Source organism: Eurypyga helias, unplaced genomic scaffold (assembly GCF_000690775.1).
Source record: "Eurypyga helias isolate BGI_N326 unplaced genomic scaffold, ASM69077v1 scaffold7907, whole genome shotgun sequence".
NCBI classification, from domain to species: Eukaryota; Metazoa; Chordata; class Aves; order Eurypygiformes; family Eurypygidae; genus Eurypyga; species Eurypyga helias.
Window position 1 is genome coordinate 20,360 of NW_010262238.1, and position 22,726 is coordinate 43,085.

The following is a 22,726-nucleotide window of genomic DNA, read 5'->3' on the forward strand; positions in this document are numbered from 1 at the left end:
CAGCAACTGTGAATTTAATTTATTTTATAGGTACCCAAAATATTGTGATCAAAATTAAAATTGCACTGGAACATACATATAATGCTGCAGACATAAACAACACCATTTACATTCCATAATTATGGGTAGCCTAATCCTCAATGTCATACAACAGAATCTTAAGGACCAAATAATCAGGATGTGAAAAAGCAGCACCGTTAAATACAAAGTTCTTTCTCCCAGATCCCTACAATGATCTTGACCATTAGACTTGCAGAACATCAGCAGCATCTCTCTAGGGACAAACTTAACCATGTCAAAAGTGACAGTCCAGAGCTGTACACATCTGTGAACAGAAATCGGTTGAATTTATTTTACCTGCTGTGACTCTTGCAGCAAGAACTTCAGTTCCATTCTTACAGATGCTAAACCACCACCTTGTGCCCCGTGAAGACTACAGTAGCTTAGAAAAACTCTTAGAAGAGCTTGGTTCTTCTGCAGCCACCACTTCCGTCTTTCGGCATGTTCTCGTTTTGCTTGCAACCTACGTCTTTCTATCTGGTGCCGTTCATACGAACCAATGTCTGGCTTATCCATAATATCATCATGATCAAGTAGATCCCCGTTTACTTTGGTGTATGTTTTACAATAGTCTTTGCTCCCTGCGTCATGGTTGCATATTTCGTGCATAGCAGCAATCTCTTTTTCAAGCCAGTTGTACAGCTGGAATCTGAGCTTTCCTCCATCCACTTCATAACCTGTAGCCAAAGTCCTCAGTTCAGTCATAAGGATCTTCAAACACGCTCTGAACTTCAGCTGTTCAGCAATAACATCAACCTCGGTGTCTCCTCCATCCGAAATCTCCCCTTGTGGTGTTTCTGGGATGTTGGTGTCTGAGGTTCTCTCGTCATCTTCTCCATTCTTAGAATCAGATTTTTTCATCATTATACCAACATCCTTGTCCTCTTCATCTGACCCATTTTTGTCTTCACCCCAGTCAAGAGTAAGGGGCTCATCATCAAATCTTACTGCTGGCTGACTCCAGTCAAATTGTGCTGAAGATTCAACAGTACTCCCCACAGCGAAGGAGGTTGAAATTGGCTTTGACCAGTCTATATCACCACTGACAGCAGCATCCCTTAGGGCTTCGGAATCTGAAACACCAGCCTGTAGTGGACTGGATGAATTTTTCTCTGCAGCTACAGTAGACTTTTTTCTTACTTTTGGAATTTTGGAAAGGACTTCAAGAGCTAGAACAGGGCAGCCCACTTTAAAATGAGCATTTGCAGTGGTGAAGAATAATTTCCTTTCTATAAGATTAATTTTATCAACAAAGCTTTTCTCAGTTTTTAGACCTAAGGTGGCCAAAGTCCCTTCCGGTGAGCTGAAGTATCTTCGGATGAGCAAAGGGTGAGTCCGAAGATAATTGTAAAAACTGAATACCACAGGGTTGCATGACTTGACAATAACTGAGGAATTAAACAGACATGACATCTATTGAAAATGGCTTTAAAATGGTATTATTTTGTTTTCACAATATTTCCTGTATTACAGACACTTGTCAAAACACAAAACCAAAGCCAGTTTTGGGTCTAGTTGCCAAAACAAAATGAAATAATTACTTATTCTCCACAAAATGGTAGGAGCTGGGTGAGTAGAAAGATACTCAATTCTCTCGTTTGCCTCACTGTTAGATTCCACTCAGCTAAGCCTAAAAACAAAAGCTGAGATGAGCAGGCAGATAAAGATTTCCCCCAGAGAGGGAATATGCCACGGAAATCTATGAGCCACCTGACACTTAACATTAATCTTAGATGAGACAGGCTAGGAAATCCTGCTAGAACACTGCTAATTCCTACAGGCAAGAATGAGAATTTAGGTCCATGGGAATAAAAAGTAGCCAGCATTCAGTGAAAGAGAGTTATTGTAGGGAAGGTACTAACAAAGAAGGCTCTCCTGAGCTATTCTGACAGCAGAACTAGGGTCAGTATTGGGGGGCTGGAGATAAACCCTTGGAATAAATTGGGAAAAGATTTATTATTACTTTCTTTTATTTAAGAAGAAGAAATTGAGCAGGGCCAGTACATAAGCCAGTTAATGATTTCAGCATAATGGCATCTCAGAAGAAGGCACTGCATATATACACAGAAAGTATTTCTCCTTCCCTGCTTTTCCTTAATGAGTTGTCCCATCAGACTGATGTCCCTTACCTGGATTTTCATCATCATCTTTAGGTGTTTGTTCCAGTAATGTGTCCAGTGCTCTAGTGTAATCCTTCATTATCCAGAATGCAATGCTTCTCAGAAATGGATCAGAATGCAATTTAGTACAGCTGAACCCGGCTCCATCCTTGTGGCAGCCCAAAATCTTTTCATAAAGAATGGAGGTGTATGTGACCGAGGTTTCAAACTCTGATTCGTATAAGCGAGCAATAACCATAGCCAACTGGATGTCTTCCATTTTCTCAAGGCACACCTATGATAAGAAGTGGGGAAAAGGTTGCTTTATGAGAAAAAGGTAGTTCTTTAAAATAACAATGAATAGCAATATATGTTTACAGAACAGATAATATTTTTCTCATTGTATCTGTTCTTTAAAGTACATGTTCATCTTTGGGTCAAAAATGTGGTAATATATATCTAAGTAATATTTTCTTCTGTGCTTGGAAAAAGGTATAATTCTCTTTTGGGAATTATGATACACATAGCAGTACATCAACATGTCAAAAATTAATGAGGCAAAAATAAAGATGTTTATTTTTCTTCTACCAAGTAGAATAAACAACTTCCAACGTTGATACATCACTGGTAAGATACTCTTCACGCAATCTTATCTGCGGAATTACATCTCTAAGGAAAAATCTTTATGTTTTCAGGTAAAGACAAACATATTGCATATAAATAGGCAGGATAACTAAAGATTTTCTCATTCCCATTCTCTCCTGAGAGGTACTGCTTAGGTTATGATCCTGCTTACAGCTCTCACCATCCTTCTGGCAGGCAGCATCACAGTTCCACTGAAAAGGGACCTTAGGACTCCTTCAGAAGAGAGCTCTGACCTCTTTTTTTTACTTAATGTTGTAACAATAGGTCATGCAGAATAGCTGGAGGCTGAACAGAGTGCTACAGCTTAACTGTGCTGATCAAACAGGAAGTTTTGCCAGAAGGGTCATGACTGGTATTCCCACGAGTGCTTCCACTGAGGACTGATGTACCTGAACAATTATTCTGGCCTCCAGATCAGCTCCCAGGCTGCTTTGCACATGAGTGTGGAGGTAAATGGTATGTCTGCAGGGCTCAAGGGGGTCACGTGTAGACATACCATATCGTTTGTGTTGCCACAATTTGTGAAAAGACCAGCAGAGACCAGCTTGCAAGGATACAGTCACATGGGTCAAATTAGCCATTGAAACAATGTCTCAAAAGTGGATACCTCTATGGCATCTTTCAGTGAGCCTGCTAGCAAGAAAAACGCAGCTGATTGTTCAAAGCGTTGTTTTCCCAACAAAGCGAAAGCGTTTTTTAAAGCGGCTTTACGCCATCTATCTTCACTGAAGTTGTGGCTGAAAAAGGCAGTCATCTTTTCGTCGTGCTGGGACCTGCACAAAGAAACGCAACGTGTACAGCTACTTATTATATCACCTCAGCGTACAATCACTAGAACAACGTCACTTGAAATTAATCTTGAATGAGTTCTGCTTTGCATTCCTGGTTCAATTAAGATTTAATCAAACTTACAGTTAGCGGAGCTCACCTAAACAGACCCCACACCACTGCCTTTTTCTTCATAGCAAGGTAAAAAAGTGCAGCATCTAGGGCATCATTGTTCCTCTGGAATGAAGCTTTTGCAACCTGTAGTGAACAAAACCTATTATTTATTACTGAAAATGTAAAGGCTGCTTTTAGCAGAATAACATATGTTCTCTGTCAGGGAGGATGGTTTCGGTCACTGGATTATTTCTACAAAGCAACAGTAAGTTGTTAGAATGATTTCCTCATATGTGACAGCTCTCATGATGCTGGCAGTGTTCCTAAGCAAATCAGCACTACTGCAATACTAACCCCTCTCAGCCACATTACAAATATGAAAATAAAAAATCTTTTAAAGAAAAGTGTTACAGAAACTCATAGTATATTGTGAAATCCCTACTGCAATCCGTTATTTACATATGCTGAAGCTAATACAGGTATTTCTTTAATGAACACTGGTTTTTGTGTAGGACTGAGACATGTAATTGCATTTCATTTGGAGTACTAGGGTAATTAAGCTTTACTCCTGAATTCTTTGAGCACCCTGTAACTTTTTAAAATACATTTTTACAAAATGCATTTGACTTCAAAATTTAGTAAACTAGTAAGTACTTCTGTTCCACAGGCATTTCAGAGATTGCATTATTTGCTGTAATTCAAAACAAAAGCTAGTAATTATTCAAATCCATCAAACTTCAAGTTACAGTAAAGCTGGAATTCTTAATAAAGATTTAAATCTCATTGGTTACTGATGGGAAACAGTTTTAAATATAAACTCAAAAATGTATTACATTTTATCCATTATTAGACCTCCCATAAGAAAACTCTATGTGCAAATGAGATTTGATATTATGGTTTTACAGAATGTAGGTACATATTTCTATGAAAAGGCAATTTTGTGAGCCTTCAGGTGAGTAAAACCTGCATTTATTTGCATTTCAGATCTTTTATGTTCTATAGTAGTCCATTATAAAAAATATAAAATATGTATAACAACCCTTTATGTAGTTTTTATGGACTAATATTTTTAGATATATTTATTTCTTAAATAAAACCCACTACTGAACTCAAAGCGTAATTCCCTGTTTAACCTGTCGACATATACTGTCTCATATCTGAAAACAAGATTCTTAAAATAGTACTTCATAGAATCTTTTAACGTACTGTAAAATAAGTAGGGGGAGAAATTGGGTTTCATTAACACCTTTTCCCTAGATCAACTGTATTATGTCTTTATTCAATAACTAAATTCATAAGCCAGGACTGCCACCATCAGTTGGCACAGCAAAAACTAGTTACGCCGTCTCCTGGCTGGGCTGGAGTGCAAAGGAATCTGCTGTGTACAAGCCACCACACGTCTGTTAAGGCACACCAGGCAGCATGTAGCTGTAGCTTGCAAGCAATAAAGAGTACCTTCTCAATGCATCTTCGGAGTGTGTTGATATTCCTGACCCACCAACCAATACCCATAGCTCTTAATTCAGACCACTGTGGGTCTCCCTTCTGGATTGCAGGAATCATATTGATCAACTCCTCCTCAGCCTCAGAATGAAAAGCCCACGCAAAATGGCAGGTAGACAGGCCTAAACAATAACAAAAAATAACAACATTCAGAAGATTAAGACTTGTTAATAAGCAAATGGAATGTGTGGGACCTCCAGCCCAAGATTTAGGCAGATCTGAGAGGGACTGTTTCCCTCAACAGGAAGTAGAGCTGCTAAAGGAACAGCCGAAATGTTTTTTTTGCTCACTAGGAACTTCCTCTCCTTAGTGCTTCCTCCATTCTTTTCCAGTACCCCACTTGTACACCTACGAGTGTTACATGGTGAAATACCAGAGGAAGAGTATTCTGGTATCTCATAGGCAGACCCGTTCTGGGTCAGAAACCTTTCGGTCTGCTCTTCAGGTGCTAACTGCTCTTCTTTCCTGTATGTCACAACAGCATTTAGTCAGATAAAGCAAGAGGAAAAAAACCTGCTGTGATGAAAACAATACAATCATCTTTAAAGTTAGATAAAGACATGGTCAAGTAAAGCAATATCTTCATTCCTCCAGCAGAAACAATGGAATATACATACAGCCTGTATGTTCTCTGACTGGGGAACTTATTCATGCCTCAAACTGGAACTGGTGGGATCTTTCTTCTGTTCTACAGCTATACTTTTTTGCTACATCCACAGTGCATGTAGGGAAGCATGTACTAAGCCTCTGCAAAATAAGGGCCTTAATGGAATAGATATAATCTAAAATGAATACGCAGATAACAGAAACATCATAATATTATACAAGAAACATAACCAAATCCTGTCAGCTCAAGTGAGTCAAAAGCAAGCAATACTTTGCTCTAAGAATTACCTTGGTGAAGCAGCTGAACTCGATACAAAGGTGGGAGCGATGTCAGAAGGCAGGTGTGCAAGCGCATAGCCAACAAATATCGTAAGCCACATTCATCTAAAGTGTCTCTTCCTGCGAAATATAAAATACTGACTTTTGAACATGCAGCTGACTACAAAAAATATAAAATACTTTTGAACATGCAGCTGACTACAAGAGACATATTACAACTTACCATATGCAGTGTGTGAGGAATGTAACTTATGTATGAAATACAAGCAGAGATTTACGTTTAAGTATTTCTCCCTCTTAATGTATCTAATCTGAATAACTGAAGCTAGCTTTCAGCTTTGTTATCCCAAAATACCCAAGGACTAGGTTTATCTTTGCCAAGAATAAGAATGTTAATTCAATATGTGTCACTTACTAACCTGAGTAATTCTTATCTCTGTTCTCATCCAGTTCAGTGCTTGTCGTGGCCACGGTGTCTGCCAAAGCCACAAGGAACATCTGCTCCAGTCGAGTGAGGCCTGGCAGACTTGAGTGCATCAAGTGGCTTGAAAGGACACTGGCATGTTCTCGGCCAAAGTAAGTCGGACCGTACTGTGACAAATTAATAACTTTGGATTTACTCTCTCTCTTTTCAGGCTCAAAATCAATAAAGTCATCAGTTGTAACAGGCTGAATCTGGAATAGATCTGAGTACTGATCCTCTGTTTTTCTCTTAGTGTGATCTTCAGAGCCCTGAGGTATTTTAGAAGTTTCTTCAGACACGTAAGTGGCATCTTGATCTGCAGCAAGCAGTGCATACAGCGGCAGTGGGGGAATTGAGTCTATCTCTGTGTAGTCTCGAGTACCGTCTTTTCCAGCTGTGATAGTATCCTTTGCAGTACTACCGCTTACACTAATGGTGCGAGAAAGGTGGCGTTTAGGACCAGTTCCTTCTCCAGCTTCTGTGTCTTTGACTATTGCAACTTCTCCTGCAATACATTTAACTAAGTGCGACAGGATGGCTTTGGCTCGGCGAACTTTACCCAGATCCATAAGTTCTAGTAACTGGGTTGGATGATACTGAGGGAGAGTAGGTGAAAGAACATGAGCAGCTTCAAAAAGGCCACCATCCTGAATTACAGTTGGAGTGCCAAAAACATCATCCACAATACCTGCCCCATCAATTACGCTGGTCTTCTTCGCTATCAAGCTTGCTTTGAGCGGATCATGTGTTGTTGAGTCTTCAGTAGTGAAAACATCGCTTTCTCCATCACCAAACTTGACAGCGTGTTTCCACTGGGCGTAAACGTGCATCTCGCAGTCCATTCCCACTACCAGTATACCATCTCTCACCCAGGACAGAGAGACAGGCAGGGAAGGAGTGCCATCTACAGATGATACCAAATCGATTGATCTAAGCAACACCCACTTCGACTTGATACCTTGTTTTATGCTACCGCCTAGTGGTAACGTGATGACAGCTACTCCCTCCTTGCTGCTAGTCTGATCTGTCACAATTCCCGAAAGCCTTCCGTACATAAAGATGTTGGCACCAACTCCAACTGTCAATATATGTGAACCATCTTCTTTCGATACCCAGTCCAAATGCACCAAATGCTTGATACTGGGCACCTGGTATTTGTCTTTATTCAAAAAAGCATCTGATTTACTATAAACAAATAAATTACTATCTACACTGACCCTCGAATCAAGTACACTTCCAACCTTAACTAAATCATCCAGATGAATTGTCTGTTCCAAAACCCATTCTGATCCTCCTGTAGACTCACATTCAAGTATACAAACGTGCATGGAAAACTCTTTGGAAGCAAAACCATTGGGCTGTATGGGTTGTTTGTATGCTACTGCAAGACGTCCTGTGTAAGAACAGCTAACAGCAACTGGCCTTCCCACTATGCTCACGGTACTGCTGTTGTCTTCTCCTTCATCGTTCATTAACGGCCATTTTCTCCAATGATATGTTTCCCTTTCCTCATTTTTGCCGTTTAGGTCTGCCTCCACAGTGCATCTCCAGAACCGCACTCTGTTGTCTGAACATGAGGTTACTATCAAATAAGGGGCAAGGCAGACTGGGTATATTGATGAAGAACTCAGGTGACCTGAAGTTGGAACAAACATATTTGATTTTAGTAATATAAATTAGAATGCCCATTTGAGTAACACAGGCACAACGTCTTACTACTGATAAAGAACTTCACAACCTCATATTGTTTTTCTATTTGGAGTTGAGTAAGGGCAAATGTATGAAGAGTGATAACAGTCTTACAGCTTGAACACTACTGTCATCTACAGTTCTGGTCATTATTCAAAGATGATAAGCTGGAACTGAATAATTCAGAGAAAGACTGTAAAAATAATGAGAGGAATACAAAGCCTTAGTCAGATGAGATTAAGGAAGTTAAGATTAGGTTTATAGCCTACCAAAATGAAATCTAAGGGGGAACAAAAAAGACAGGAAAGACACAGAAAGACAAACAGAAGAAGGGGTAAGTGCATCATGTAAAAAAGTCACTATATACCCAACACATTAATGCTAGCAGATAAACAAGCAGGTATAAATAGTTCATTAATAAATTAAGAGTAGAAGTTAAATTTTCAACTATTAGAGCACTAAGTTTCAGGAACAGCTTTCCTGTGAGCACTCGATACATTTATGAAAGGGTAATGTGACGGGGACACAATGATTTGAGAGCCTTTTTAGTCCCGTGTTCCCTTTATCAGTGAATTAGAATGGGATAGGCTGGGGAGATCTATCAACTAGGAAGTAAATAAGTGGACCAACTGGATAGAAAAAAAATGTTAAATTTACCTGCCGAAGGAGTTGCTCTTACTACTTCTACACCAAGAGGAAGATCCAGAGGTTGGTTGTACACAAGTCTGGAGCTCAGAATGAGTTTACTAGCAGTCTGAAGATTAGCAATTGATGAAGATCGTGGAATGGGACTTATACCAGGTGATATATCTGGAGAAGAATCCACAGTCTTTTGCTCAGGTACGCTAAGCTTATTCTCTGATGAAATGGCTTCAGCTGGTTTTGCTATGTAAAAAAAGATACATGTCAACAGTGTTAGGAAATTGTTTATAAGTAATGACAAAGTATGAGTATCCTATAATCATATTTATTTTTCTTAGCAGTGTTTAAGTTACACAGAAAATAATAATGTGACGTGTGCAGCCTATGTTAGTTTTATTGCTTGCTATGACTATTTGTTTTAAGATACCTATAACATTCTGAAATACTGATAGTTTAAAATAAAGAATCTAGTGCCTAAGTACATTACTCGCCCTATCAACAGATCTCTATTTTGCAATTGGTATAGAATGAAACTGATGTTTGTAAGGAATCTTGGCTGCTTCTATTGCGTTGATACATCCTTCCAAAGATTCCTGACTTTGAGGTTTCTGCTTGACAAAGGTGACACGACTTATTTTAAAATAAACAAGCAAGCCTTAAGTTTTCTTTAGTATTATTTAAAATAAGTGTCTCAGAAAGTTACAATCACTCACTCACCTAAACAGGCTTGCACAGATTTGAGGTGAAGATGCCACATCTGAAGAACAGAGCACCCATTACTGTCTTTTTCAATTACTACGAGATAGAACTTTTCTGAGAAAGGTGGTGGACGATACCCTGTAATTTAAACATATTACCACTATCATATCATGAAGTTTACATTCAACATAAATAATTTTCAAACCCAGAACACTCTCTAAAATTACTGCTATTAAAGAAAATGGTTCTCTCTGAAAGAAATTACTTGATTATAAAACAAGATATTCAAACAGTACCATTAATAACAATGAATAACAGAATATTTCAAGTTAGAAAGGACCTATAAGGACCAGAGTCCAACTCCCTGCTCCTTGCGCAGGACTGGCTAAAATTGAACTGTATGACAAATAGCGTTGTCCAGACGCTCACTGCGCTCTGCCAGGCTTGGTGCTGTGACCACTTTCCCTGGGAGCCTGTTCCAGTGACTGACCAACCTCTCAGTGAAGAACTTTTTCCTAATGCCCAATCTGAACTCCCCTGACCGGCTAGCTGTGCTGTGCTTGATGGACCCCAGGGCACGGCTGGCCCTCTGTCCACCAGGGCACACTGTTGGTTCATACTCAGCTTGCCATCAACCCAACCCCCAACACCTCTTCCTGCTGGGCTGCTCTCCAGCCTCTCACCTCCACATTTGTACCAGGGTTGCCCTGTCCCAGAGGAGAAGCTGACACTCTTGTCAAATTTCATTTTTAACTGACATCTTGTTTCCTCATGGCTACAGAAGAATTATGAAAATAAAATGATAGACTGACTTACAGACAACCTATTTGTGGAAAATCCAATTTAACAGATATATTTGCCTTCCCAGTCAGCTTGATCTATTTTACATAATTGTATAGGTTTTTCCACCTGCCTGCTTTCTGCCTTTATTTTTTTTTAAGTCTACTACCAAATCCCCCAGTTACATTTTATTGTAGTTATTAGAATTCAGATGTATTCACCTTAAAGCCTGGAGCATTGATGCAGAAAATACACTTCTGTTCTATTTTGTACACATTTTTATATATAACGTACAGCATTTTGGAAAAAGGATATGGTCATATGAGTTAAAATGTTTCACTCTAAGCAAATCAAAATGCCTTTGTTTAATACCATTGCCACATAAATAACAATTCATATGAGCAACATGAAACAGTCATTTTACTGAATTCTACTGATTCTCAATAAAAAGGAAATTAGCATATGCCAGCTATATTTCAGTATTCTTTAAGAACATTTTTGGCACCTACTTCATTCATATTTGTTTTTATGCTATACCTTGTGATGGCTGGAAGAATATCTCCGTTTCCTTCCCTTCCACATCTTCCTTTTGTGGTTTGTATCCCAAAATGAAATCTTCTTGAAAGACATGGAGCAATTGTGTGTTTGAGCCACACTGAAATATTAAGCAACAGTTATATTTCCCAAATTGTATAGCAAGATTTTGTACTAATGCAATTATTTCTTTTGTGCAAACTAGCTACCAGTGAGGATCACCTTCTTTTATAATTTTGAAAATTACTTTAATGCATCAGAAAACAAACAAAAGAATCCCTTTATGGAGAACAGCATATTCTAGAACCTGTTGTTTGTACATTCAAATAATTTCACTGAGATCTACCATGCTAGACAAATTCTGTAATAACATTTTGTCCACAGTTATCTACAGATGATTGGTTTCTATTTCTTTAGGTGTTGAATAAATAATAGTGGCAAAAACTCTTAGATTTTTATCCCTCTTCAGTGGGAAGACATGTCTGCAGTGAATGGCTTGGGAAATCTAAACAAGGAAATGAATTGCAGATTTTTCTTCTTCTCTGACATCTCAATAGGTGTCCTTCCTGACAGCAACAGATTTCTTTGCACTACCTCCACCTCTCTACAAAGGAGGCTGCTGGCAGTGAAATCCCTTCCTGCAGGCAAGGAAAATATCTCCTCCAAAACCAGTGATGGCAAAGTGTTCACATTGCAAAACACCCTCTTTTTCCAGAGAAACACTGAAAGAGAGTATTCCCTGTACCTGTTTATAAAAATGTTTTGTAATCCTGAACTTGAAATTGAAGATACTATGTGATTAATACTTAAAATACATGGAAATTTATTGATAGGCAAGTATTTCTTTATATATATAGTAAAAAACATCCAGATACCTAATTAAGAACTGGTAAAACACTGTTTTTACAGGCTGCTTCCTAACATGAAACAGCACAGGAACCTGTATCATAAAAAAAACTGTGAGTAAGAACAAGGTATAATAATACTACCTCATCATTGTTTGGAATGTATAGCTGTATCAGTTAACAGATAAAAACCTCTTACAAGACAGACAAAAAATTGAAGTCATATATGGCTATGACTCCTACATTTTGAAATAGTTAGGTCTAGTTTTTAGGTCTGTTTCTTTTTTAAATATTGATCGTGTTTTTGTTTGGGGAGGAATGTTATTTTTATTCTGGAAATTATGGTGGTTTCTAAACCAGTCTTTAGTAAATTTTTGTTTTAAGATTTATGCTTAGGCACTTGTTACAGAAATTTGTACTGTGTTGTTACACAGCAGGCTTTGGGCTCCTAGCAGCTAAAAGAAAGTTGTCCAATTAAAACATTCAAGGTACCTCAACATTCACAAAAAAATCAAGGAAGTTATTTTCACCATAGGGAAATGTCATCTCTTTTACCTCCTTTCAGCAGATAAAGTTAATTAATAGACAAAGCTATTAAACACCTTTACATGATACCCTTAAAGAGTTAACCATTTATTTACTTTGTTAGTTATTGCATCAAGTTCAATAATGCATCCTGGTCGAGCAGTAGATTGTTGGCTCACGATGTTAAACACTTCTCCAATAAGTTTCTGAAACAGAGCAAAATGAGGAGAGTTAGTACATTTTTCCTTCAGACAGAAGGAAATTGCAGTCATTTGCAACAAACTGGTGCTTTAATTTTCCTTGCTGGCATAAACAGTAACAGATTTCCTGCTGTTACTCTGGCATTTACAAATAATGAGTTTATCAAGACATTTGCACTGTTGTGAGTGTGCAGCTATTTGTGGGGATAGCAGACCAGTTTCCATAAAAACAATGTTGTTTATTTAAAGTTGATCCTTTCATAACATACCTTAGTATCTGTGACATGATAAATACACTGCCTCGCTTTTGTTTAAAGCTTCAGCCAGTACAGCATATTTATAAACTGAATGCTCTATTGATTTTTGCTGGAATGTTCACAACCATTCCTCCTAGAACACATTCCTTAGACTGATCTGAATACTGACAGGCTCCATCATGCAGGATAGCTTATAAAGTAACAGAAGAATGGAAAAAAAAAGAAATATGTACTACTATGTACAGTAACAGTCCAAGGCCAGGCTTTACTTTGCCTAAAGTCACAGAAATTAAAGATAAAAAACCCCCCCTGCTTATTACAGAAAAAATGAAAGCTAATATTACCCTTAGCAATAACCTTTCCTGATTCTCTCCAATCCTACCACCACTGCCCTTCCTCAGTTTTAGATGTAACTTAGGTGGGTACACCTAAGTCTTGCTCTTCTCTCTTCGCCTTCCCACTTGCTCTTGACTCCCTTCCTTTGGGAGGACAAAACAAAGTCCTATTTTTCCTGTCCACACCTGCTACTGCTCAGGGAAACTTGTCAGGGACCTTTTGTTTCAGTCCAGCCACTTTTAGTAGTAATATTCGCAGACAGAAATGCAGCTGTTTAGACAGCTGCAAAACATGCAATTATATAAGGTACAGTGCATAGATCCTATACATGGAACGGCACACAAATTATACAGAGCTAAGTGAAGATAAACCACTGGAGGGGAAAAAAAAAGAGTTATCTTAATTAGTTATATTTTAATACTTTCAAACCATTGCTACATACAACTTACAGATGATTCAGGGTCAGATAATTCATCTAGAAGTTTTCGTGCATCTACAACAGCTTGATAGAGTCTCAGGTTTTTGCCATCAGATGCAACAAAGCACGCACTAGCCGAGTTGCAGTATGTACCTAACAGGAAACACACAGATTTCATAGTTAAAAGAAACAAGTGGCAGACAAACGGCATGGGGTAAGCTATTACAATCCACTTCACAACTTCTTTTCTAACATAATTTTCATGAAGTATTGAAGCAGAAACCCTAAGCAAATGTGTGCATTATAACACCATGATTTGAACTTTAAAATAACTCCCCTTCTGCTCATTTATGTAACTAAACCACCTCATAAGAGTTGAATAATCTACGCAGAATTCATATGTTTATAAACATTGCTCCCACATACAAAAACCAGTAGGTAGTACACCTAAGGGAACGCTGCCATTCCTTACAACGCTTATGTTTTCTTCACTCTCACCTCTAAGGGGGTGCTCGGAAGGGCTAACCTTAGCTTCCCGAGGTTCTCGGACAATTTAGGGTTTCTGTTCTGATGTATGTCTTCCTCTTACATTACAAGAAGGAAGCAGCTAGTTCTTTGCATTTAGAAGACTTTGTGGGATTCAGGCAGCACAGAACGTCACTGTGTGCATAGAGAAATATCAATATCTTTGATATTTTATATGTTATTTTATGTTATACAACCTGAAAAATCCTAAATATGCCTAATAAATACCTAACATAGGTTAGGTAGGGCAAGATATGTTAGGTATGTATTAAGCATATTTAGGATTTTTCAGGTTGTATAACATCTTTGACACCTATTTAATCATTGTAAAGGTCAGGCTGGCCTTAGTGTAGCAAAATAACCTGGCACTATTAGCATAAAATTTACACTACTTCCACAGCACAAATAACATTTTTAGTAGTGTGTACAAAGTTGACAACTACTACAAGGGCATCCTTATGATAATTCAAAAACAAGTATCTGAGTGGGTGAACAGAGTAACATTTGTTGAGGCAATTTTCTTAATTGTAATAGAAAGCCCTAAAATTAAATTAAAAACCTGAAGAATTGTCCTAGGGCATCGTGTCAGATGTTGTACTGCCTGACCTCCAAAAAAGTATTCTTCGCAGTTGTGTAAACTTAATGTAGTCCCTTTCTTTAAAAATATTCTGCCTTGTAACTGGGCTTTTGTAAACCGCTAACAGCCTGAAGAATTTTTGTATTGTTTCAGCATCTTCTAAGCAGTTCTCAGCCAGCATGTTGAGAGTTTGACACTAAATTTTGGCTGAAAATCTTTCCCAGTAATTCAGATGTTCAAGTGGCCCAAAGAGTAGTTCTGTTCAACCCACTGCCTCCCACAACTGTATGTGGCCAACAACCCAGCTGCCTAAGCCATCAGAATGCCTGCATTATTAGTACCATGTCAACGCAAAGAACATTCTGTGAAGCTGCCGAAAACACTGAGGAAAGGGATCATCTTGTTCTTCGTAGGAGTGATGATGGCTTACTCAAAAGTTACTCATTGTCAGCTGATCCACAGTAACTACAGACACTCAAATCAGATTAAGTGTTTTAAAGTTACTTAGCCTCAAAAGAAATTAAAATGCTTAATTTGCATAATACAAGGAAGTTGCTAAAAATTAACATAAATATATTCCAAATACAATAATAATTCATTTACACAAATTAATTCTTTGGCTCAGTGTGAACCCGATACGGAAACAAGCTAAGTATACTCACCAAGGCAATAGCTGGGAATAAGTGTTGGAAGCCAGGCTACGTTAGAGAAAGCGGAGGTATGAAGAGAGTTTATTCGAGCCAACTCAGACACTCCTCCAGTGTATGACAATGGTCCTATCGGGTCTACACGCCACAGAATCAGCTCACTATAGATTGCATTTGGGTCATGGAATGTACGGGTTGCTGCATTTTTAAGCTGCTGCCTAGAAGAACCTTTCATATGTTTCATAGGATCCATAATCCTGTTTATCCTGTCAGAGTCCCAGGAACTGTCTGATTCAGGAGTTAATAGAGCGTTATGATGAGAAGATGTTAGCAGTAATGGTAAGACAGAATGGCAAGCCAGATCATTGAGATGAAAACGGTGCCCGCAGTACCTAAATTTATGTGATACAGTTAGCACAGTAGTGAAAGCTGATTTATCAGCAAAAGTAACTGCCCACTGATTCAGCGAGCCATCTATGTGTTTGGAAATCATCATTACTACGGGAGAAATTATATTCACAGTTGCACTGTCCTGGGCAAAGCTTGGTCCTTTAGTTGCTAGTGTCTTCTCTGTAAAGTCCATTGTCTTCTGATGTACAGCATTACTGGTATCTTTTACAAAGACAGGGCAAGCATACATCATAATATTTTTGCTGAGGGAGCTTGCATCTCCTGATGGAAACGCAACAGGAATCCTAGAAGAAAATGAAACCTAAAAACCAATAAAATAAAAATTAGAATATAGCAACCGAGCTTAAGTCTGAATAACTGTTAGCTGTTTCACAGGAAGTACTTAAAATTAAATTCATACTGATGTTCAGATATAAAAGGAAGGACACAATGATTGTTAATTAGGATCATAAATAATAAACCAATTTTGAACTCTACGATACCTGAACCTGTCGAAAGATGCCTGGAGTGTATTCATCTAAATATTTCACATGCCACACCAAAAAGGTACCATCAATAGGATGGATAGTAAACAGCATATCTGGATTTCTGTTCCATTCAGTTAGCAGCAACTCAATTTTCCGATCTAACAAAACTGTTGGAAGAGGCATGCGTGGGCCTGCTAGTAGAGATGTTTTGGGGCTTCCCTCTCTTTCTCCATCTTCATGTTCTGAAGAGCCTGTACCCGTCCCCGTCTCTGATTCTCTATCTATAGACAAGTCTGCAACAGAAAAGAAATATGCCATTTTATCCATTACAAAGATTTCCCTATCGGTTTCTATTCAAAACAACATGGTATTTTTTAATCTGCTAATAGAACTATCTGATAAGAACATTCATGCAAATTGAGTGTAGAAACATCTTTCTTCGGTCTGTCTGAACAAAATTATGAGGCTCTGGCTCCTGACTATGCAATTATAGGTAATAATAAATTTACCCATAAAATCCATGTATTTAGAGCAATGCTCTGCCTAAAATTAATCTGGCCAGCTATACAAAACCACAGATTTTATATGAATGCTGGTTCCAAATTAACTTTTTTTTCTTCTTTTGCATTTAGAAGGTAAGCATTAAATAGATGGTATGTGCTCGTTGATGAAGAATTAGCACACACTCAAACTAGTGCATCGGTAAGCTGGATTTTAAAAACCTAAGCATTATAAATGACACACCATATCATTAGTTTACTGTCACCAATTGGTCTTACTAGTTTCTGTAGACAGATTTACTGGTTTCTGTAGACAGATTTTTCTTTTTACACATTCTTACTGGCCAAGGGACCCTCCCACAGCAATGTAAAGTATTTCTGGTAAGATATGTTTTCCATCATTAATTTCAAAACAAATCTCTCCGTTCCTTTGTGAGCAGCTACAGTTGGGATCATCGCGTGATCAAAGGTTTAAGATGTAAATCTTACCAGTACTGATAACAGGGCAGTTGCATTAAAACGAAGCCATCTCCAACCTTTCTTAAAGCTTGCCATAAATTGGTATGGCATTACTGACAATCAGATGGTAAGTAAACAGAGAGCAGGTCTTACTTACAACTGCATACCTCAGTGGAATATATTCAAAAAGGAAATGAAAGACAAAAGCTACCTTTCTTTGTCACTGTGTATATTAGTACTGGGTTCCACCACAGTGTACATAATTGAATTTATCATGCCTACAATTACAACAGCCAAAATTTCAGCTGTAAATGTCTATTTATTTTACATCAGTGACAAAATGTTAGCACCTATAATTCTTGTGCTAAATAATTGCATTGATGTGCTTCAAAATAATTCTTGTGCTGCTATCTCAATATTACTAACCATGATCTAATTTCATATGTAAACCTCTCTCTTTTTCTTCCATTTCTTCTTCCTCTTCAACATCAAAATCTTGTTCTAGTTGTTGTTCAGAAATTTTTCTTAGATGCTGCATAAATACTTCAATAGAGGATGTAAAATTAAATTCTTTATTATTCAACCAGTGAACAACAAAGCCTCCGTTTCCTTCATCTATATTAAAAGCTGTTCCAGCCAAGACTGATGGAATATCTGTGGATAATATTAAACAAAAAAAGATATTAAACCACTCGTATTTTTAGATATATGTATACACAGACAGAGATTTCTCAAGACAGTTTTTTTTAGGTAGATTATAATTTGTGTCTGTAAGATTAGGATGGGTAAGATGCAGATCAAGTTTCTACATGCAATTTTAATTAAAAAGTGTATAGGTATTTTAACATCAATAAATTTACATGAAAATTGATTCTTATGTGAATGGTAAATAACACTCAACAGCTCCAATTGCTCAGTTTCGTATGTTGCAGTGGTGTCATTTCATGTACAGATTTTAGGTAAGGCACATGATTGCTCTTTAATCTTCTCCTTGTTTAAAATATTCTGAACTTTTCTATAAAAAGCAGATGGCTTCCTGCCAAAAAAACCTGGTTCCGCTCTTCTTCATTCACTATATATTCTGTAGGGGACAAATATTCTATTCATCATATACCACTGTCTCCCAAAACTCAACAATCAAATGCTAAGCAGACTTGAAACGTAGGTTTCTTTTGCTTTCTGTTGTGCAAAGATGAATTTAATTGGCTTTTAAAAATGCTGAGGATATTCAGAATAAATTCAGCCTCATCTGTCTTACAAAACTCTATGCCAAGTAACAGACTTGTGAAATAAGTCTTCCTACAATTCCCTGTATTCAGTTAGGCAAAGCAAAGAATGTCCATCTCAGCCCCCTTATTTTTTTTCATTTTGTGCAAATATATTATTACAGTTAAGAAATTTCACCTGTATTAGGGTTGATGCTTGCTGCTATATGGAAGTGACCAAGTGCATTTGCGTGATGTGAAATGTGACGCTGAACTTCGTGAGTACCCTGTTGATCTGGCAATACATCTGTGTGGGTAACAAGAACTGAAGATCTCCTTTGTCCTTTTCTCATATTTTTCAAATGGTGAATTGTCTGGTATAGTTATAAAAAAATAAATTAAGAAATCCTAAAATGCTGTAAGGTAAAAATTCACACTTATATAAGCCCTAAAGCTTTTTATTTTCCTTCTACCTAAGTAGTGAGGACTCAAAAGGATTATTTTAAATAGATTTCAGCACAGATTAGCAACACTTATATACCTCAGTTCTAGCCAAACACAAAGCTCTTCCAACAGTCTTCTGAAAGTTCCTTTTGATACGTGCTCCAGCAGCAACACAAAAATACACACTACTGTGTGTAACATTCAAAACCAAGTCTGCAGCAATCTAAACCCAGTAACCTTTGCGGTATCATTTTAGAATGAATTATTGTTATGTGACTGAAAATTGCGGCGAGCACATGGAAAGCACAACTGATTCAACAGCCCACAGCATGCTTGGCTCCACTCCCCTTATTTATTGATGGTCTTCATCTGCAAGACGTGAAAACTGGGTCTGACTGTAATAGTCTGTAAGTGAGTGGTGGGGTGGTGGTTTTAAAAAAAATAATTTAAAACCCCCGATTTTATTTTTGTTTTTATATTGAGAGGTTTTCTCTTAACTGTGAACCTAATAGACTTGATATTACTGCCACTGAAATTCAGAGCCTCATCTCACCACCTTTTGGAAATGCAATTATCAAATTGGCTAACTAAAAATTAAGAGAGTTTATTTACTGTTTCCAGTGGTTTTATAATTACAGACTTTCAGACCCAATCAGAATGAAACCATTGCTTACTATTCCACACTAAACACTGTCTCTTCCCAACACTATTAGCTAGCTATAGAAAAAGTTCATTTGAGCTTTAAGAACATGGAGCTTGGGTGCAGAGATGCAAAGTCTCCGATTTCTGCAGTGTTTAGTAAAAGACTTCAAAAAATGATAAGAAATAATTCAGACTATTCTGTCACGATTATAAAAACTAGATAATACACATTCTTAGTTCTACAACCTTTAAATATTTAAGTATTAAGCATCTTGAAACAAAAAAGTGACAAAGTATCGACTTGTACCTCTAGCGCGTGCTGTATTTTGTCCTTTTGCTTTCCAGACTGCGAGACGGTGCTGCTAATGCTGGAAGTGCTGGTTTCACAGATCTGCTCACCGAGAAGAGTGTCTTCTGGTAACAGTGTCTCTGCCCACAGCCGACAGATGCCATCAAGACATGATGTGAGTAACACATTACAGACCAAACCCCTAACAACAGACATATCAAGGTTACTACCCAATGTGATTAAATTAGCTATATGGACACAGCAGAAATTAGGGGAGTATACAGGTATTTAGTAGTTACTTTTGCATCCAAATTTCAGCCTCTCCCCTAACCAGAAGTTCAACATCAGTAGTGGTTTTTGGCATGCAGATAAACCCATGAATTATTGGCAGAAGTGCATGTGAACATGGAATGGTTATTATTTCATAAGTACAACAGTTATTATAAAACTGCAGGTATGAAACTGTCTAAACTATCTGACTTGCTGGACTATGAAGAATGCATAAAGTTTACTAAATAATGAGAAGTGAAATTAAACAACTAATTAGACACCAGCATATGCAACAAGGCTCAGGAAATAGCTTACTAAGTGCTAATCATTTAAACAGCTATTTCATTTCCAGTGCCATTACACCATTTGGTGAAGACAAAGCCTTACATCCGTAATTCCTGGCATAACTTGAAAAGGCACTGAAGTTTAGACCGTAATTTAGAATAAATCTCACCTGTTAACATGCCTGTCATTATCATACTAGGTAATCCAGAGCTTATGGGAAGATGTTCCTATGTTTTACTTCTTGAAAGTATAAGCAGGGAAATCTAATCATGTTCTTGATGGCCAAACTTTAAGCACTGCGTTAAAAAAACCCTGGCCAAAGTCTTGCTTGTTTTTTTAAAAAAAACCCAACAAAACAAAAACAAAAACAAACTTTCGAACCTTGGCATGTACTTGCTAATGTTACGCCACGAAAATCCTGTCACTGCTCGAGGATGCGCCAAATAAACAAATGAGAAGTGGACAACCCCTGAGGATTTTTTCTGTTCTTCATTCTCTTGGGGCAGGAGAGATGACTTCCAACCAGTCATAGGATACCAAACCTTTAGGAGGCAGTCATCCTAGGTAAAGCAACAAAAAAACCCCGTGGGGTTAGCTAGCTATAATTAAAAATGTCATAAAAAAGAAAATCTCAAATAACAAGGAAACTGCTGTTCTGGTATCTTTCACAAAAACTTGATCTGTGGCCCAGAACTATTTGCAATTTTTCAGACAACCTGTTTCTGAGACCACTTATTTCATTGATGGTCATCCTGGAGTGAGTTACAGGACTTAAGAAACATTCTGCTGGCAACATTCTATGCCCATAAGGAATTTTTCTTCTCATCCAATTACCCCCTACTTTCCTTCTGGTTCTCTATGCATAGCACCTAAGCGTGCTTAAATCCCACATCCGTTTCCCTGCAGAGAGAGAAGCCGGAAAGGAGATTGCCACTCACAGTACAATATGAAGCTTATTAACAGTCAGTGTCTCCACCGAGACAGTTCGTGCTGAGAGTCTCTGTTGGTTCCCATGCACAGGAAGCCCAACTTCATGGATAGCACTGTACCCTCCTGAGCACAGGCTCACAAAAGAGGAACATTTGCATAATACAGCCTTCACCACCACCAGCACAACCTACAGCACCTTTCTGGTTTGAATGGTTGGGCACAACTGACATAATCAGTTGAAACAAAACCGAGATGCTGACACAGCAATACTACAAATGCTGATTACTGGGACTGGACTACGGCTACACTGATGTGAGCTAAGGACAACATTACTAGTATGAACAGTACATCGTACGCAGCTGGATGCCACATCCCTGGGTTTCAGGACTTGCTGCTGGTGTGGAGATACAGAATAAAGTAAATAAATGACTAAATCACAAAACTCTAAGAGTGTAGATAAAAGATACTTGCTGACAATCATCAGTAAGTACAGTATCTGACCACAGATTCTGCAAGAAGGAAGTCTGACAGGCAGCCTTGTTAAGAATTATGATCAAAGCTCTGTATCTCATGAAACAACTAACACAGAGCTGCCCTACAGAGAGAAAATGACTTCTAGAACCATCTGCCTCATCTACCTAGCCAAATGCCTAGCTATATAAAAGCACCTTCATGGGAAATAGAAACAGAGAATGAAGCAAATATTTTGATAATTTTCTAACCACAATGATTCTAAATGTAATATTTGTTAAGGTGTGGTGAGTACTTTTTCAGTCATAAACCAACAGTTTGTGATTCAGTTGTCCTCTTTAGGCAAGTATAAAAAAACAAAGTTCCTAAAATTAGTTTAATCGTTCAACTACCATTAAGCACAAGCAATAAATGCTCACCTATCCAGACCTGAAAACCAAAAGGGAATCACTCAAATGAAAGGTGAAATTAAAGAGAAATATTAACTGAAAACTTAGTTTGAATAGCAATTTGACAAAACAATATGCCAAACTGAAACAGAAGTTAAGAACTTATAACTGAACCCAGAATTCACTAAATAGAAAATCTTTCCTGATTTATCCACTGAGGTGTGCATATCATACCAGTTTAAACGTGGATGTGTTCTATCATCATGATCTAACATTTACTCTCATTATTTCCAACAGAAGTAGAAAAACGTTTCTGCATATCTGAAAGTTCATCTAAGTATATTTTATCATATATGTGTATATCTATACACACACACAAGTCTGTGCCACTGCCACTGTATTTCCAGGTTGATTTTCGAGTATTCAGTAAAGAGTACACAACTAAATCCAATTTCTTCTTGTGGAAATTCATGGCATTACCTGAAAAATACACCATTACACGGGAGGATAATTTAACTTAGCTCAGACTGCAGCAGAGTGTATGGTCCACAACTATTCCGTATTACTTATTTTTGTCAAACAAATACAAAACATTGCAGACACTTACTTAATTGTTCTTGTTTTGTCCTTACCTTCCCAGCTGTTGCAAAGTATTCACCATCAGGAGACCATGACATCAGATGCACTGATACTGCAGTTCTAAAGAACAAAAGAGTATGTTTTAAGTTGTACAGAAATTCTATTTATACTCTA

At 37.8% G+C, this 22,726-nt stretch overlaps 1 protein-coding gene across 3 annotated transcripts in view; it reads right to left on the bottom strand.

Moving 5' to 3' along the window:
- DMXL2 (Dmx-like 2) overlaps positions 1–22,726 on the bottom strand; it is a 44,857-nt gene that overhangs the window by 17,965 nt on the left and 4,166 nt on the right. For 2 of the 3 annotated variants that reach the window (XM_010155626.1, XM_010155625.1), the window contains exons 5-23: positions 22,606–22,672; positions 20,565–20,743; positions 19,647–19,830; positions 18,453–18,627; positions 17,475–17,702; positions 16,105–16,382; positions 15,227–15,923; positions 13,494–13,615; positions 12,368–12,457; positions 10,885–11,002; positions 9,586–9,705; positions 8,884–9,111; positions 6,494–8,173; positions 6,084–6,194; positions 5,142–5,311; positions 3,733–3,830; positions 3,412–3,577; positions 2,190–2,454; positions 358–1,448 (exon numbers count right to left, since the gene is read on the bottom strand). In XM_010155626.1, the coding sequence (XP_010153928.1) occupies positions 358–1,448; positions 2,190–2,454; positions 3,412–3,577; positions 3,733–3,830; positions 5,142–5,311; positions 6,084–6,194; positions 6,494–8,173; positions 8,884–9,111; positions 9,586–9,705; positions 10,885–11,002; positions 12,368–12,457; positions 13,494–13,615; positions 15,227–15,923; positions 16,105–16,382; positions 17,475–17,702; positions 18,453–18,627; positions 19,647–19,830; positions 20,565–20,743; positions 22,606–22,672 (6,067 nt within the window). The remainder of the gene's footprint in view (positions 1–357; positions 1,449–2,189; positions 2,455–3,411; positions 3,578–3,732; positions 3,831–5,141; positions 5,312–6,083; positions 6,195–6,493; positions 8,174–8,883; positions 9,112–9,585; positions 9,706–10,884; positions 11,003–12,367; positions 12,458–13,493; positions 13,616–15,226; positions 15,924–16,104; positions 16,383–17,474; positions 17,703–18,452; positions 18,628–19,646; positions 19,831–20,564; positions 20,744–22,605; positions 22,673–22,726) is intronic. The other variant, XM_010155627.1, reaches the window with a different exon arrangement.